We start from the raw sequence: 16,695 nt of genomic DNA, 5'->3' as shown, positions 1-16,695 counted from the left end.
AAAAATATGGCACAAAAACGAGCAAGTATCCTATAAAGAAGCTCTCTTCTTTTACCCCCTGACAGCAGCAGCAGTAACACAGCCAGCTGTCAGATATGTTGTACTATTTCAGCTTTACTGCGAGATGAACTGCTGTCTGTCGGAGCACTGTGGTGTTTGAGTGCAGAGCCTGAAAGCCGGTAATCACAGGCGCTTACTTTGCTTCACTCTGACGCATAGTGAAATGCTGTATCTGCCACTAAAGACAATGTTTGTGTCATGTTTCCCTACACGTCCAACTACAGGCAACAGATGTCTTTACAGAAGCATCACCAAGACAGATATGTGTGTGTGTGTGTGTGTGTGTGTGTCTTCATCTCCAGGCCCAGTCCTCCCAGTCTCGGCACGGTGTAACAACTCGCCAAACCATTACACGCTCCACCCGTCCTTCACTGCCAGAGTTGTGTCACACTGACTGAGGCAGCGTTCGACAGAGCCGCACTGTTCTCGCTTGGTTAGAGCCGAATTAGACTTTCTGGCGCCGTGGAAGGGGGACAATAGGTGGGGAAATTACCTGCAGCAGCTCAGGACAATGGAGACACAAAAGGAGTGCTGTCAGAGAAAGTGAGCTGCTTTGCAGGAGTAACACACCGAGAGACGCACACAAGTACAGACTGAGGAAGCTCCAGAGGACGGGGTAGGAGGATAATTCAACCCCCCAGTCAAACACCAGCACAGCGCTGTTTGCATACCAACATCAACCTTGTCACAGCAGCCTGTCAGCAGAACCTGACCATCTGTGAGATGTCCCGAAAGGTGCTGCTGTCACCTGTCAGTCATATGGATGCAGCCTGCAGGGAGCCTTCCTGTATGCAGTCTGCCGATACACATACCATTCTATAAGCTCCATCTTCAGTATGCAGTGATCAGAGGTAACAGGTAGCGTCTTTACTTACAGTTTTGAGGCATTTGCACTAAGGCTATTTTACATTTACACATCTAGTTGTGACTTTTTCAGCTTTGAAATGGATCTGACAGCTGTGGTTACAAACTCTCCAATAAAGCCATCGATCGTCTGTCACTTCCGGTTGATTTCTGTGTCGAGATGCCAAAAAAAGGAGTCAAAACTGAAGGAAACTAAAGCACATGCAATGCTGGAGAATCCACACGTTATTCATTACATTAACGCAGCTCTTCTTGTTATCTCAGCTGCTGCGGCAGCATAAAACAATTGTCAGAAGACAGGGAGGAATACTATCTCACTGTACAAACACTAAGAAATAAGCACAGACACAAACATCTGAAACAGAGCGTCTGGTTGGTTGGAAGTTACGTCTTTGATTGGTCATAAGACTCAATACAAGGCATCAGGAAGTGGCTAAGTGGCAGGCTAACAGTTTTCAACATATATACATGGATAAATGATCACAAGAAGAAATCATGTGTTGGATTTATTATTATGGATTCACTTTTTAGAGTCTCCTTAAAGACACTGCAGTTAGAGGCCGGGGTTAGGACGCTCATGATCACACCATTATAGAAACAGAAAAAGATGCCCTCTGATATGAATAAAACAGGGATCAATATTTTAGCATCAAATAAGTGAGTTTGGTGACGTAAATGACTTCACACGCATGATTGGTCAAATTTGCGGAAAAGTTGCGGCAATTGGTTGAACTTGGTTGAACATCACAACTTCCTTTGAAGGACTGATAAAGTTGCAAAATTGGCTCCAACTCAACCAAATGCAAATGTTTCTTATGTAATAAATTATCTGATGTATTAAAAGGTAATTTTTTAATCTAATTATATTGTGTAACATTGTTTGGCTTGTAGTTCTGTACTCTTACGTGAAATGTTCAATTGTTTCTTATGCTCAAACCTGCATGGAAGACTACTTTCAAGTGACTAACAGAGGTCCAACAGCTGCAGGAGTTATGGTAAAACAAAGTCAGGAGAAATAAAAACATGTGGTCACTATGAAAATCTCTTTTTGTTGAGTGAAATTCTGGTAATATCTTTTTATATGTTAGGTATAATTAGCAGGTATTAGTGTCCGCGCTCACCATAGTTGGCTTGGTAGCTCTGTAAGTCTTTGTAAAACATTGATTTATTAGTAGCGACCAGAACTTGGGAGTCTTTGGCTTTTTCCTGCAGAGAAGGCAGCGTGCCGTAGAGACGAGAAGACCGGTTATTCAAAGGTTTGTGCGTTTAGACACCGCTCGCTCTCGTTCAGAGATACTGGGCAGCGTGCAGCGTTCCACAAGCTCTCTTATCTTCTTTGGTCTAATAAATAAACAAGTCTGAAACAAAATCTGTGGGAACCAAGATCTAATGTATTCGCCATGGGCACAGAATGTTCAGCTTTCAAAACTGAGTGTTTGCCAACCCCGACGCTCCTCTCCAGCCCTCTCATCCACAAAGGCCTATGGTAACTTCTGTCTTCAGAAAACCAATATGGCGGCAGCCACTTTTAATCTCCAGAGAGCTGAGGTGAACTGTTGTCATTCTTTCCATTCACGCCTGCTTTTCGTCAAACGCAGCCATGATACACTTGTGACTTGAGTGACACAGCAGAGCGATGCATTTTTCATTAGTCAGCTCTGACTGGCACTTTGTCATTACAGAGGTGATGGAAGGTAAACGTGTTTGCGTCTCACTCCGGTACATTCCTCCTCACATACAACCTCTGTATTTTCTCTCCATGACCATCGTCTCACCTCAGTCCTCACCACTTGCCAAACCCGCCACTCAGGGGAGAGGAGGAGGAAAAATCGCTCGATATCACCTTGGTAACCACACAGACGACAGCGGTGGCCTGTATCTTCAAGGATGTCTGCACACTGCGAGCGAGTGTGCAAATATGTGTGTGTGGAAGAGAGAGCCAGAGGGCTACATGAGCTTCTGTTCAGAGATAATAGACAAGATATATCATGTTTGTGCATTTATGTTTTATATGTTATTATTACAACAAGCTACATTTCAGTTTCTATTATTTATTGTTGATTAAAACAGAGAGATGAGAGATGTAGGTGCATTTTGCTACTGAAAGTCAGCACTTTGTATGTTACACTGGTAATTTTTATATTTTGCAGCTCCCTAAAAACAGAAGGCAAAACATCTCTATCGCCCCCTGCTGACTGGCTGCAGTATAGGTCATAAAGACCGCCTCCTCCATGTTATCAGATGGGACATGAGTCAAACTATAAAATCAAAATACACGCCAAATGTAACTAAAATAAATTTGAGTTAATTAGTATCGTGCTGATTTACATCCAAGCGTTCATTTTTCTGACAAGTTTAGTTTTAATTAGTTATTTGATGCTGTAAAAAGGATGATTGACAGCTCTGTTGATAAATACAGCTCCTGCAGCCGATCTGTTCCGGATTAGCAGAGTAGAGGAGGAACGGCGAGACTAACAGTCACTACAGTCATTGAAGTTTTCATATCTGTGAATGTCTGCTTCAGACCAACACAAGAAGCTGTTCTGCTGTTAAATATGCAGATGTGCGGGATCTCTGCTGTTTTTTTCAGTAAGTTAAATGTGTGTTTTGGTTAGCGGAAGGGGCAGGACATTGCTCCCGTGGCTTGTCCCTCCTCAGGGGGTATTTTGGCTTCAAATAAGTACAATGAGAGCTGGTGGAGACGTGTCGTCCATCTTTTTATACAGTTTATGGTCCCACACAAGATAAATATAGCAGTACAATCTATTAGAATTGGGTATGACTTATGACACAGCCAGAGAAAAATCAACACAAACAGAAACTTCCTCACAGCAGCTTTAATAAACTTAATTTTACAACTAACAGCTTCACAGGCAGGACTTCTATTTTGAAATGTTTCCATTGTTTTTTGAGCTGATTGATTTTGGGCCAATTAAGTGTGTCTAATTTTCCCTAAGCTAGATGTGGTTGGAGTGCGGGAGAAACAGAGGCAACCGGAGGAAACTCGGGCCGTCGTGGGAGGAACACGAAGAGTCAACACAGGAAGAACGGAGTCAGACAGCTGAGGTCTGCGTGTGCGGCTGGTCCCTGTTGATCAGCCTTTGAAGTTTGGCTGATTTTATCGATCCTAAAATGATTGACAGGTCAAACAGAGACATCGTTACACAAAATGTCTCAAATGACGGCATCACATCATATGTATTCTTTCAGAATTACTCTCCCATGTTTTTTTGTGTCCCTCTGCAGCTGTTTCATGTCTCCTCCTGGTTTCATATTCATGCAAGCGATGCAAAATTCTTCCATTTTTGAGCAAGATATTCAGAAGTGTGTTTAGAAATATAGCAAATAAGACGTTCCAAATGGGTATGATATTGAGTGAAATAAATAGAGCATCATAATGAGGGAATATGTGCAGAGGCAGGGAAGAGACAAAAAAGGAGTGCACAAATAAATGAGCCAGTGAAGCTCCACTTAGAGCTAACGTTCCTGGAGTGCCAACAGCAGCAGCAGGAGGAGGAAGGAGAGTCCAGACGGTTTCCTTTCAATTACAATGCAGCATCTGGCAGCTCACACAGTCTCATAAACAACCGCTTCAGAACAACGGCTGAACCGACAGGATGTCTGCTCGCATCACGACGGGCTGGGAGTTAGACTGGAAAGTAAACAAACCGGCACTCGGTTCAGTCGCTTTCATTCGGGAGAAGAGAGCTTTACTCACCTATTCCAGAGATGATGAAACGCGAGAGAGAACTGTCATGCGATCATCTACAAGTCTGTGTGTGAGAGCAAAACTGCACTCTTTTGAAATTATCAATATTTTAAAATCTAAAATACTCACTGCTTCTGCTTTCACAAGTGTGTGCAGAAATTAATTGGTCCCAAGGCTAACGGGGCCTTTAAAGTTCAAATGATGGAGGTGGAATCTGTAATGAAGGAGCATAATGTCTCCAGTAATTAAAAAGCGCTTTTGGTATTTGATTTTTACATGTTCATAATGCAGCTGCTGTTACCTGCAGGCCGCTTACAAAGGAATTACTCTGATTGGGCGAATAGTCATAGTTCAGGAGCCTGAGCAAGATCTACTCTGCAGACGGTGACCCTGAACGCAGCCTGGAGAGATAGAAAATGTTCCCAATGCAGCCAATAGGAGAAGAAAATGTCAGTCCTGTCATGTATTATTCTTATTTAGTCGTTTATTTCAGAGTTAATTTCCTGTTTTATTTTGTTAATCACACTTCCCTCTCATGTACGTCGCTGTACTTCCTGCCTTTGCGTGTTTTCCTGCTGGTTTGATTCTGGCCCCGCCCTGATTGTTTTCACCTGTTCCTTGATTAGTCGCACCTGTGCCTAATTACCCTCTGTTATTCCACGTGTTTCTTCTCTTCTGGACCTTGTTATTTTTTCATTTGAATATTTATGCTTGCCTACTTCACACGGACAATTACAGTAAGTCTTTTTGTTTTGGTGTTTTTGTCAAATTAATCTTTAATTCTGCTGCTGGGTCCGCTCTCTAAATTCAACAAACTTGATAAATCCAACAACTGCATAAAACAAAACATAAAACAAAAGCCAAGTTAAAGCTCAATAGCAGCATTGTCTTCAGGTTCCTGCAGATTTAAAGAAGTGTGGGATCTTAAGTCACTTTTACACAGCCTGTCAAGACAGGAACGTTACGCCTCGCTGTCTGTGTAAAAGTCTGAGAGGGGGAATGGTGGGGCAAAGTCATTCTGTAGTTGAGACGGCCTCTATGGGGTCAAATAAAGGTCAAAAAGGTTTTGAGCTCACATAATAATTTCACAGCCCGCAGTTGTGTTTCACGTTTTCTGTGCATGCAAGGATCGAAAGTTGCGTCCTGATTGACAAATTCCAGTCCGCATACACAGATAGTTTCTACAGCTACAGAAGTGTTTCTGTGAGCACAAACTGTTTCTACACCTGCAAAACTTATTTACAAACTCACATAGTTGAATGTGTGAGGACACATTTTTTTTTACACATTCACAAGTGTAGATACTTCCATTCAAATTTTTTTCACATGCACACAAAACACGAAAACGACTGCGGGCTGTTACAGTATTTTGCGAGCTCTAAATCTTTTTGACTGTTATTGGACCCCATAGGCGTCGAAGGTACTAACGGGGCGAGTGTAAACTGCGAAGCCTGCAGGAGGGAACAGCGGTGTGTGTGTTTGTTTACATGGTGTGCCTCTTTTGCTTCCACAACACCATACCGCTGTGTGAAACCACACACGGGGACACCAATGTTACAGCGCTGTTTCGTTCAGTGTAAAAAGGACTTCAGCTTTATACTGATCTAAAATATGCCCAAAATACCAAAAAGAAACAAAATACCTTTAAGAATTTAATCGGACTAAGGAGGTAAATGTGATTCAGATTTACCTCAAATAGCATTTAGTACATTTCCTTTATTAAAAAGTACGTGCATGAATGTGTTAAAGCCCCACACAGACAGAGTCAGTTGCATCTTGACACCAATATGGTCCGAGCCCTGTGGTTGTTGGCTCAGACATTCTGCCCTCCAGTAGGCCACAGAAGTGTCCAAAAAGTGACAGTACACATGTGAGTGTATGAACTATACTTATATATAGCTATTTTACAGTGTTCATCTTTTATGGTGCACTTAAGGAGCACAAATTTCTTGAAAGATCAGGTGCTTTGTGTTTTTGGAGTCGCACAAAGGTCAGTATTCACAATGTGCTGGCATTGACTCGCGAGATTAGCCACACCTTAACTCCTGCATTGTTTTCCAGTAATCACTCATTGGTCGGATCAGCAGGAAAGCGCAGGCTCTCTTTTTTCAATCATGAAAAATACTGGTACTTTAATTTGACATCATTAAACTTTGCAGGAACAAACAGCTGTGAAAACAAATGTACCACAGAAAAATTAAAACTAGGCAAACGAGTGAACTAAGACTTCTAAAACACGCAAACAGAGCAAAGATTCGTCAACACGTATCGATGATCTTACTGGGATTTGATGTTCCTCCAAACAGCCTGTGAAGGGGAAGCTTTCTAGCAGTCCAAATGGAAGTCCACATGTCACACTTTGACACGAGCTAACAAACATAGAATAATAGAGACTGTGCAATAGAGGAAAAACTATGATTACAAAACACAATCAGCTGATCCGTAAGCCCTCAACAATCAGACCCGCTGTTAGACAAATACTTTAGTTAACTCTGGAGTGGAAATAAAACCTCTTAACTTTGGACACAGAAATAGTTGGTTTCATGTCTAGACGATGCCTGTCAACAAACTCACTTTCCTAACTTTATTTATTTTAATGAAGCTGTGGTCTTGTATGTGTAGTCATTCAAGCACAGAAACACACGAGAGCACGCAAAACAAACCAACAGTATGCAGCAAACACAAACTAAACTACTTTTATGAGGGACTACTTTTTGGTTTGTTACTAATGAAATGAAGACAAACAGAGTTGCCTTTTGAAATCTGTCTTGCAAGGTTATAGAGTGGATCACTGCATTCTCTGATGCTATCAGCTGTGTCTGAGTCTCTGTGTAGATGTTTTATTACCAGATATACAGCGCAGACACACTCTACGGCAGTGTTTCCCGCAGTGGTGGGCCTCAAGATTTCACGTTACAATGTTAAAATTTCATTTAGCAGATGTTTTTATCCAAAGCGACGTACATCTGAGTTAATACAACACAAGCAACGATCAAGACAGGAGGGAACAAAGTCAGTAGGAGCCAGCACACAGCTTCAAGTGCGATCAGACACAGGGGCCAACAGGCACTGCACAGGGCGTTTTTTTATAATAATCATCAGCAACATCAACAAAGTCAATATACTTCATCATCATCATCATCATGAGAATCCTAATCAACATAAACCACATCCTCAGTGTCATCATCATCAATAGCATCAATATCATTAAGTTTGGTGTTCATAAAGAGCTGGGTCTTTAGCTTCTTCTTAAAGGTGAAAGGGACTCTGCGGACCGAATGGAGTTTGGTCGCTCGTTCCACCACTAGAGGACGGCTGAGGAGAAGAGTTTAGTTAGCGACTTAGGGCCCTGTTGTGATGGGAGTACCAGTGTGACCTGGATGAGGGCGTTCAGGTAGGCAAGAGCCGTTTTTGTTGCTGTTTTGTAAGTGAGCAACAGGGTTTTGAAGTTGATGCGAGCGTCATGCGTTAAATCCCATGACCTATTGTGTCTTTATACATTTGGAACAATAAAAATCCTTGTTGGCGCAAAGTTTATCTTCAGAGGCCCAAACGTGATGGTGGTATGGCACTACCCAATTTTCAGTTTTAAACGTTGTACGCTATTTTGGACATACTACCGTCTTCAACCTTGCTGTCCATCCTGGGTAGCCATGGAAGTAGCTCTTGTGATCAGATTTCTCTTCCAGTGTTACTTGGTGCTGCACTTGGACCCAATTCAGAAAGACTTTTGGTTTTCAGCTTCCCTCCCTGTTCAGCCCCATTGCTTTTAGCCACTTTTTTACACCTTCAATGCAGGATGCAAAACTTCACAGTTGGCATTGGAGGGGCCTCAGATGTTTTAAGCTCTTGTTTCTTTCCCTCCTTTGTCCAAGAAGTTTGGTTTACCGAAGTCACACTTTTTATGGCTTCTACAGGTCAGGCATAATGTGCAGGGTCAGGTACCAGACTTCCCAGCAGGGCCACCCTCGAACCCCTTAGATGCCACTGACAACATTTACATACACACTTATATACCACTGTTATTCTGATGATAACAATATAACAGAATTGATACCTTATTTATCAGGTTAATCCTCAGGAAAAGTGTATGTTATAAGCAGTACTGTTAATATGTAAAAATTTGCCAAAGGGCTGGTTTACATCCTTAGCTCCCGGCTACTGTAGGTGTAAGATTTGTAGCCACTGTCACAGTCTTATAGCATGTTGGAAGGTGACACTATGTTTGAACATTTCCTTCATCATATTGAATGAGGGAGAAGCCTCCCAAATACATTCAGAGGGATGTGACAGCAAACACAAAAGGGAGGAGAAAAGTGGGACAACAGTAATCCCCCGTTTGAAATGAATGAGATATAAGTTTAAAAAAAGGTACTAATTCCTGCCTTTGATACTTCATAACAGACTCACGCTGCCTTTCATAGTGAATATTATGATGCTACAACATAAAGCTGGTCTGTGGAGGTATGGAGTGATGTACAAAGATATTACTCTGTGATGGAAATATTAAACATCCTGAGCCAAAAGAAAAATAACAAGTATAAGACAGTGTGCTATTCAAATTTGTCACATAACATCCAAGGATAATTTCAAAGAGACATAAAACTGTGGCACGCGTCCACGACCTCAATTTCAGAGCGCTTCTCACTGGCTTTTACGGTTGCTAAGTTACAAAAGTTGTCTGGCAGTACTTTCGCTTCTCTTGGTAGTGACCGTTAAAACTGATTAAACTCGCTCTGTACGCTTAATACTTAGTTTTATATATGAAATTTTACAAAGAAAACATAAGAACAACAGAAAGGAATCGTGTCCTGGCGTTAGCAGCTCTACACCTGGAAAATGTACCCTCAAAAAAAACAAAAGGGTTAGCTTCCTCTCCACGATTTTGGTTTATAAAATTGACGTTGGAAGTCCCGCCCCTTCTTGATTTTGATTGGTTGTTGAGGGAGAAGCGTTATTGACAAGCGCTGCAATGCTCCAAAACTATTTTTTACAGAGTGCAGCGACAAAAAACAGGACGATTTTGCGCTAGGGACGCTTTGTACAGAAAATAGACACAGTCAGCACAAAAAACACTGTTAGTGGACACAGGCCCTAAGTTTTTCACGACCTGTTCTTTAAAGGCATAATTCAACATAAATGAAAATACACTCATTTGATTTGTTTTTTATCAAGCACAACATGAGAGCAAGAAAGCTAAGAGCTAAAATAGCTTAGCTCAATTGTGAGCCTATTGAGTATGGAATTATCCCAAGGACATACTTAAACATTTTTAGTGACACTGTTATTCCTTCAATTGAATGAATTTTGTTCTAACTCTACATTTCAGGAGATGTGACGTCTCTTCCGCTGTGCAAAGCATTGTGGGTCAGAATGGCAAGTGGTATTTTTGTGACACTGAATCTGAAAGAAATGAACTCGGACAAACTTAATATTTTTTCAGCACACTTAATAGTGTGAAAGTACGGACATTGAAAGCACCTACAGTGAAGTGAGAGTGGATTCATACTTTGTGTATTGGCAGTTGGCAAGGCATTACTGCCTCCTACTTAGATAGATTAAAGGGGGGTATTATGCTAATTTCAAGCTCCATATTTCACTCTGTGATACCTGTCGAGAAGCTTAGCATAATTTACAGTTTTAAAAAAAAACATTTTTTTTATCGCACTGTTACTCTGTGCAGGCCCTCATACAGCCTCTGCCTGAAACGACTCAGTCAGCTCTGTCCCTTTAAGAAACCCCGGCCCTACAAGCCTGCTTCCTTCTGATTGGCTGCACTTTGTGATTTGGGAATACCCCCTCTTTAAGGACAGGCTGTGAAATTTTGGCACTGTCATAAAAAGTATGACTCTGTGTAACTTGTTTGTACCAAACAGTTGTTGAAAACAATGGGATGTTTGCGAATGTAACATCACCACAATAATATTTTCTGTCACATCCAATAATTCCACTTTGGTTGCCTCGTGTGCATTGCAGGCTGTTCAGGATTTATTTATGTATGAGTAAACACGACTTCTGTGCACATCTATTTGTTTCATTTCATGCTATACTGGCATCAAAGCTTTAATTAGTCATTAAATAGGTACTCGGATCAGTGCTTGGCTTCTGCTCATGCATTTAATGAGGTACTTGGATCAGTCATCCAAGTGCAGCTGCACGGACAAAAGTATCGTAAATGGACGCGTTCATGTTGGTCTGATACGTTATTGTTTCTACCATGTTTAATGTTCAAACTCTCCAGGGGTCAACACTCTCACTATACGCTGACGATGGTTCGGTGTTTGCTCCCTTCCACCTGAGATGATGGACATGAAAGCACAAACGGCTCGCCCCCCCGTTCTCTTCCTGTTTCCTTGAAGGTCACACCTTCTCTCTGGGGACATGATGGATGTAAAACAGTCACATCTCTCTCTCCGACTGTCATGTCAGCTTCCATTTCACACTCCTCCAGAATTGATTTCACAAGCATAGGTCCCTTGATGATAAATAAAACGTTCTTTACTAGCTCACGTAAAGAGCCGGCCTATATTTCACATACGGTTGGGAAACGGTTTACGAGGGTGTTTGACATTCCTGTGGCTGCGTTTCTATATGCACGAGGAGAGGAGGCGGGTATTCAGAGTCTCTGGGCCTCATAACACAAGCTACTTTTCTTTGGGCAAAGTAGACCAAGTGAGATGTCGCAATATCAGTGTGTTAATGAGAAACATCTTTATTGAACTGATTTTTTCTCCAATCTAGTGCTGATTTTCTTATAAAGGGTGAGTGTGTGAAAAACGCACACAAGAACACGGTAAAAATGACGACATAACTCAAAGATTCAGTAAGTCAGATGCTCTCCTGTATAACAATTCCTGACTGAAGCTTTAACATCCACATACACACATGCAGGATACAGAGCCCCCCCCCCCCCCCCCCCCCACACACACACACACACATCCCAGTGTATCTGTAATCATATGGAAAGTCAGCTTGCCATTTAGTGGGAGCGGCCACGCGAGTATTTGAGAATTGGAAGCGGTATAATCTGTTGGGCTCATGTGCGCTGGGAGACCAGCAGCCGAGTCGCATAATCCTCCCATCGCCAGCCCGATGATGTAAGAGAAGGGAAGAGGAGAGGAGAGGACAGGAGAGGAGAGGAGAGAGGGGGAAAGGAAAGGAAATGAAAGAAAAGGACATGAGAGAAGGGAAAGGAAAGGAAAGGAGGAAAGAGAAAAGGAAAGGACAGGAGAGATGGGGGAAGGAAAGGAAAGGAAAGGAAAGGAAAGGACAGGAGAGATGGGGGAAGGAACGAAAAGGACAGGAGAGATGGGGAAAGGAAAGGAAAGGACAGGAGAGATGGGGAAAGGAAAGGAAAGGACAGGAGAGAAGGGGAAAGGAAAGGGAAGGAGAGGACAGGAGAGAAGGGGAAAGGAAAGGAAAGGAAAGGAAAGGACAGGAGAGAAGGGGAAAGGAAAGAAAAGGCAAGGACAGGAGAGATGGGGAAAGGAAAGGAAAGGAAAGAAAAGGAAAGAAAATGAAAGAAAAGGAAAGGACAGGAGAGATGGGGAAAGGAAAGGACATGAAAGAAGAGGACAGGAAAGAAGAGGACAGGAAAGGAGAGGAAAGGAAAAAAGAGGAAAGGAAAAGACACGAAAGGAGAGGAGGGGAGAGGAGCATAGAGGACAGGAGAGCAGAGGACAGGAGGGGAGAAATAGATGAAAGCGGTGGCTACTATGAGAGGACTCGAAAGGGAGGGAAAGGATAGATGAGTGCAAGTAGAGAGAAAATCAGAAAACTGCAGGTTTGTAAAGAGAATTAATTTTCCACTTTAACGCCACCAAAGAAGCTTCATTCGCAACCAAAATGATCTCTTGGAAAAGTTTCTAACTTGTCATGTTGTTAAAATAAGGTCACGTTGGTCGCTGGTTTAGCTCAGTGGGAAGAGCAGGCGCCCCATGTTTAGAGCCAACAGTCCTTGTTGCAGCAGGTCATCCCCCACTCTCTTCTCCCCATTTCCTGTATATCTCCAGCTTTCCTATCAATAAAGGCAGAAACGTTTAAAACAGCTAATTTACTGTAAATTGATTTAACTGTTGGCTGTAAATTCTGCGAGATCTTTATTGAGATTTTATTGTTTCTTCTCTTTTGTCTGTCACTGTAAAGTCTTTTATTGTCTTGTGTTTTACTGTGTTCCTGTGCTTTGTGCTGTTTTTCTGCAGAGATGCATTCCTCTGGTGGGACAATGCAGTTCTGTTCTGCCCTGTACTAACACACCATGTTATTAGGGTAAATACTTATAAGCTTATTTCTGACCAACATATTTTCAGAGCAGAAGTGGTGAGCCAAATCTGGCTATTTTAGCCGTCCTGTCAGCTTTCATGATGGCGAGACGTGCTGTCTGCAAATGGAATGAAATAAGACATTTCAGGAACCACGCCAACTAGTTGTACTGCCGCTGTATTCCTCTATAGTGCGGGTTGCATTGTGGCAGATATCTCCTCTATAGGAATATGTTATTAATGTTGTCCAGGCCAATCACATCACTTTAAATCAACTGCAAGTATGGTCACTGCGTTTTCCTAAACATCCCCTCATGTCAACGTCATCCAGTTCAGCCTCAATCCGACCTGATTTATCCCCTCTGTGCTCCCTTCATCCATTTAATCCCATGTAGCAGGGTTTGAAATAATGCCATGTTGTCAGCCACAGAGGCAGACCGATCATGTTGCAGCCGGGTCATAACAATGCTATCTGCAGGGGGGGGGAGGCGGGATCAAAGCTGTATTGTTGCTGCTGCTGCTGTCCTGAGAGGGAACGATTTACAGGGGATGCAAAGTGGCCCGAGCCACCACGAGGGAGATTAAACGGCAGGACGAGTCCTGCAGGGCGGCTCACCTGGAGTCCGTCACACACAGGCACTGACGCTGCTGTACTGTGAGAATGCTGCAGCCAGGGATGGAGTCAAGTCAACAATGTTCGAGAAAGTAATTAAGTGAATCAGTCAGCGAGAGGGCAAAATGTGTGAAACAAAGTGACTGATTATTTAACAAAAGGAACTAGCGATTAATCATGTGAGCGCGTCAAACCGGAGCCATTTTTTCCCCCCGAGTTGAGGAGGGTACATCACGTCTCCAGCCAAATCCTAAAAATCGCTCTAATCACAACATGACTCAACATTGCAGAGAGACAGAAGGCCGCTCTCCAATCAAAATGATTAAAAGATAAAAATAAAAAGGAAAACAATGGCAGCACAACAACGAGATGCATGTCTGACGAGAATACAATCCAGGAGGATGAAGTTACCTGGTAGTTCAGAGAGCGCTCCTCTCTCGATGATGTGCTTCCTGTACAGAGTCTTCAGAACCTTGGCGCTGCCGAACCTCTTGAAGCGGATCTTCACATTGTTGTAATACCATTCAAGCGACTGGGTCCTTAAAACCCTGCGAGAAAAGAAAACATGAAATTAAGAACAGATGGGAAAAAAAACATGGGCAGGCATCAGATTTTATTGTAATTACAGCAGGATTATAACTTTGAGTTCAAGCCAAGATTCCATTAAAACCTGCTCGAGTCGAGTGTCTTCTCATAATTAAAACGTGGATAACCAAACCTCATGAACTTTTGGGACTATTTTAAGAAAGAAAAGCAGGATAAAATCAATAAGAATGGATCAGGTAGGATTGTGTAATTGTGTGCTTTTCCATAAAGGTTTGTGTTTGCTCTTTGTCTGACTTGAGCAGCGTCAGTAGCTCCTCTTCCTCTCTGTGGAGGCTGCAACAAAAGTATAAAAAGGGATACTCTGCAGGATCAAAGCTGTGTATTGTTATGTATATGACTGCAGTGAATGCCTATAGAATTCCAGAAGTGACGTCACATCATTTTCCAGACTTTCCTACAGTTGGTGGTGCATGCTGGTGCTTTAATGCCGGCCAATTACATAAGCAGCAATTCATAGCGGAGCGGGTTATGAAAAGCCCTGAGAGAAGCGCTCCCTCTGCGCCAGTGTTGCGTCGGATTGCATGAAACTCTGCCAACTTAGTGTTTAATCTCGCGGTCCCTCTGCCACTTTCTCACACACACACACACACACACACACACACATACGCACGCACACACTGGTGAGGCTAAACAAACACAACACACAAAGACAGACTTACTGTTGAAGGAGGCAGAACCCTCAAACACAGTGGGATTATTTACACACCATTCAACACACAGGCTCACTAACATGTGCATATTTACATGTTCATATACTGGAGTGCGTCTATTGAGTGGTAGCAGGGTTAGTGCAAGTGTTACCTATGCATATAATTATTAGGTGTATGATACACTCCACAAAGCCTGCGGCACCTACTATACATCATTAATAAGCCTCCTACTTCTATAGTGAATGAGTGGACTTTGATTCTGCAAGTGAATTGTTGTTACTACTGTTCACTTTTAATTTCCAATTTTTTAATCTTTTTAATCAACAGGTCGATATTATGTCATTCGTCACATGTTTCATCATCTTCGAATACAATTCGTGGTCCAAATAATTACCGACAACACCTGTCTTTAAAAGGCAGAGCTGTTTATATTCTGTATTTTTGTTGATATTTTTTTTTATAGTCTGCAAACTACGATGGCCGACAAGGGCAATCGCGCTGTAACGGCTCAAAGAGTTTCCATTAGACGAAACAGGCTGCAAATACAGAAAGGACGCCAATTTGAAAACATGTGCATGTCCAAATCCAGTCAACACAACATAAGTGCTCCAGGCCTTTAGGGGCCGAGAAAGAGAGAGGGGGACGAGACAGTGAATTAATTAATCATCAGACTTTGTAACATTACTGCTGTGCAAAAAAACATCTCAAAGAAAGCCCAGCTTTGTTGAGAAATGGCTGCAGATTGACAGATAGCTTGGCTAAAATAACGAGTGTAGCTTCTGTTAGCCGTACAGCTAGCAGTGGGCTACTTTAAGATGACTCTACCCGTTGTCGGGCTCTGAGCACATCCCAAATCAAATAATGCTCCCACTCAGACCAATATACCATATCCATATATCATGCTAGCTTGACATATTATATATATAATATAATGTGTCTAAGGAGCACAGGGAGTTTGGAGGAGTTTAAGGACTGAACAATGACATGCCCCTGTGCTTAGAGTCTGCTGATACTACCGCTAGCTGCACACGTCTAATTTAGATCCGTAGCTCATGGAAGCACGCTTAGGTCATGCTCTAAGCTGTTACACTAAGCGCCCCCTACAGGTCTGGAGCACTTCCGTAGTGTTGACTGGATTTGCAGTGTTTTTCATTTTGCATGTGTTTTCTGGGTTTGTGTTTTTATGACTTTGCATCATTTCTGTTTTTGCAGCACGTTCGATGTTAATGCATTTGTTTCGGCTTGTTGCAGCATGTTTATTTCATTTGCAGCGTGTTTCCGTCGTTGCATTTGTTTTTGACCTTTGCATGTGTTTTTGAATTGGCATCGTTTTCTGAATATGCAGCCTGTTTCTGCGAATGCAAACCGTTTGGGCCGCTGCAGCGTGATTGCCCTCGTTGGCCACCGTGGCAAATACCATGAATAGACCAAAAGGGATGACACGTTCCATGGTAACAATGAGCAGAGCATTGCAGTTTATTTTGAGGCAATCCCACAAACCCCATCCTTCTGCTATAAATGCTCACTAGCCAGCTAAATCCGCAGCTGAAAATAGGCCCAAACAAAGCAGTGTTTGCTGTTTGAGAAAACTAAAGAATCCAGCTTTCTACAAATTAAACTATGTATGTTTCTGACGCGATTTTAAGACTTTATGTGAACGGAATATGGAATGAATGGGTCTGTGGCAGAAAGAGATCAACCGATCAAACACTGTGTGCACGTCCAGCAAAGGTCAGATCAGTCTTTCAGTTTCTCATAAACAGGCACACTCTACGTACGTGCAGAACTATGTGCCTCATGCGTCATTGACTCCATTCTCCTCATTATCAAAGAGCAGGGACAAAGACAGGGAGTACACTACACACCGTACATGACTGAATGTTTTATTTAGTGTGTGTGTGCATGTTGCCGCCTCCGCTCAATGAAGAGACA

General features: G+C 42.5%; 1 protein-coding gene across 1 annotated transcript in view; it reads right to left on the bottom strand.

Annotated features, from left to right (window-relative positions):
- Positions 1-16,695, bottom strand: part of myripb (myosin VIIA and Rab interacting protein b) — a 121,270-nt gene that overhangs the window by 17,177 nt on the left and 87,398 nt on the right. The window contains exon 3 of the mRNA XM_069667547.1: positions 13,919-14,055. Within this exon, the coding sequence (XP_069523648.1) occupies positions 13,919-14,055 (137 nt within the window). The remainder of the gene's footprint in view (positions 1-13,918; positions 14,056-16,695) is intronic.

The sequence above is a fragment of the Semicossyphus pulcher genome, unplaced genomic scaffold (genome assembly GCF_022749685.1).
Source record: "Semicossyphus pulcher isolate SPU_LCO1_2020_fin unplaced genomic scaffold, fSemPul1.0.p SCAF_18, whole genome shotgun sequence".
NCBI classification, from domain to species: domain Eukaryota; kingdom Metazoa; phylum Chordata; class Actinopteri; order Labriformes; family Labridae; genus Semicossyphus; species Semicossyphus pulcher.
This window is presented reverse-complemented; position numbering and strand designations above follow the sequence as displayed.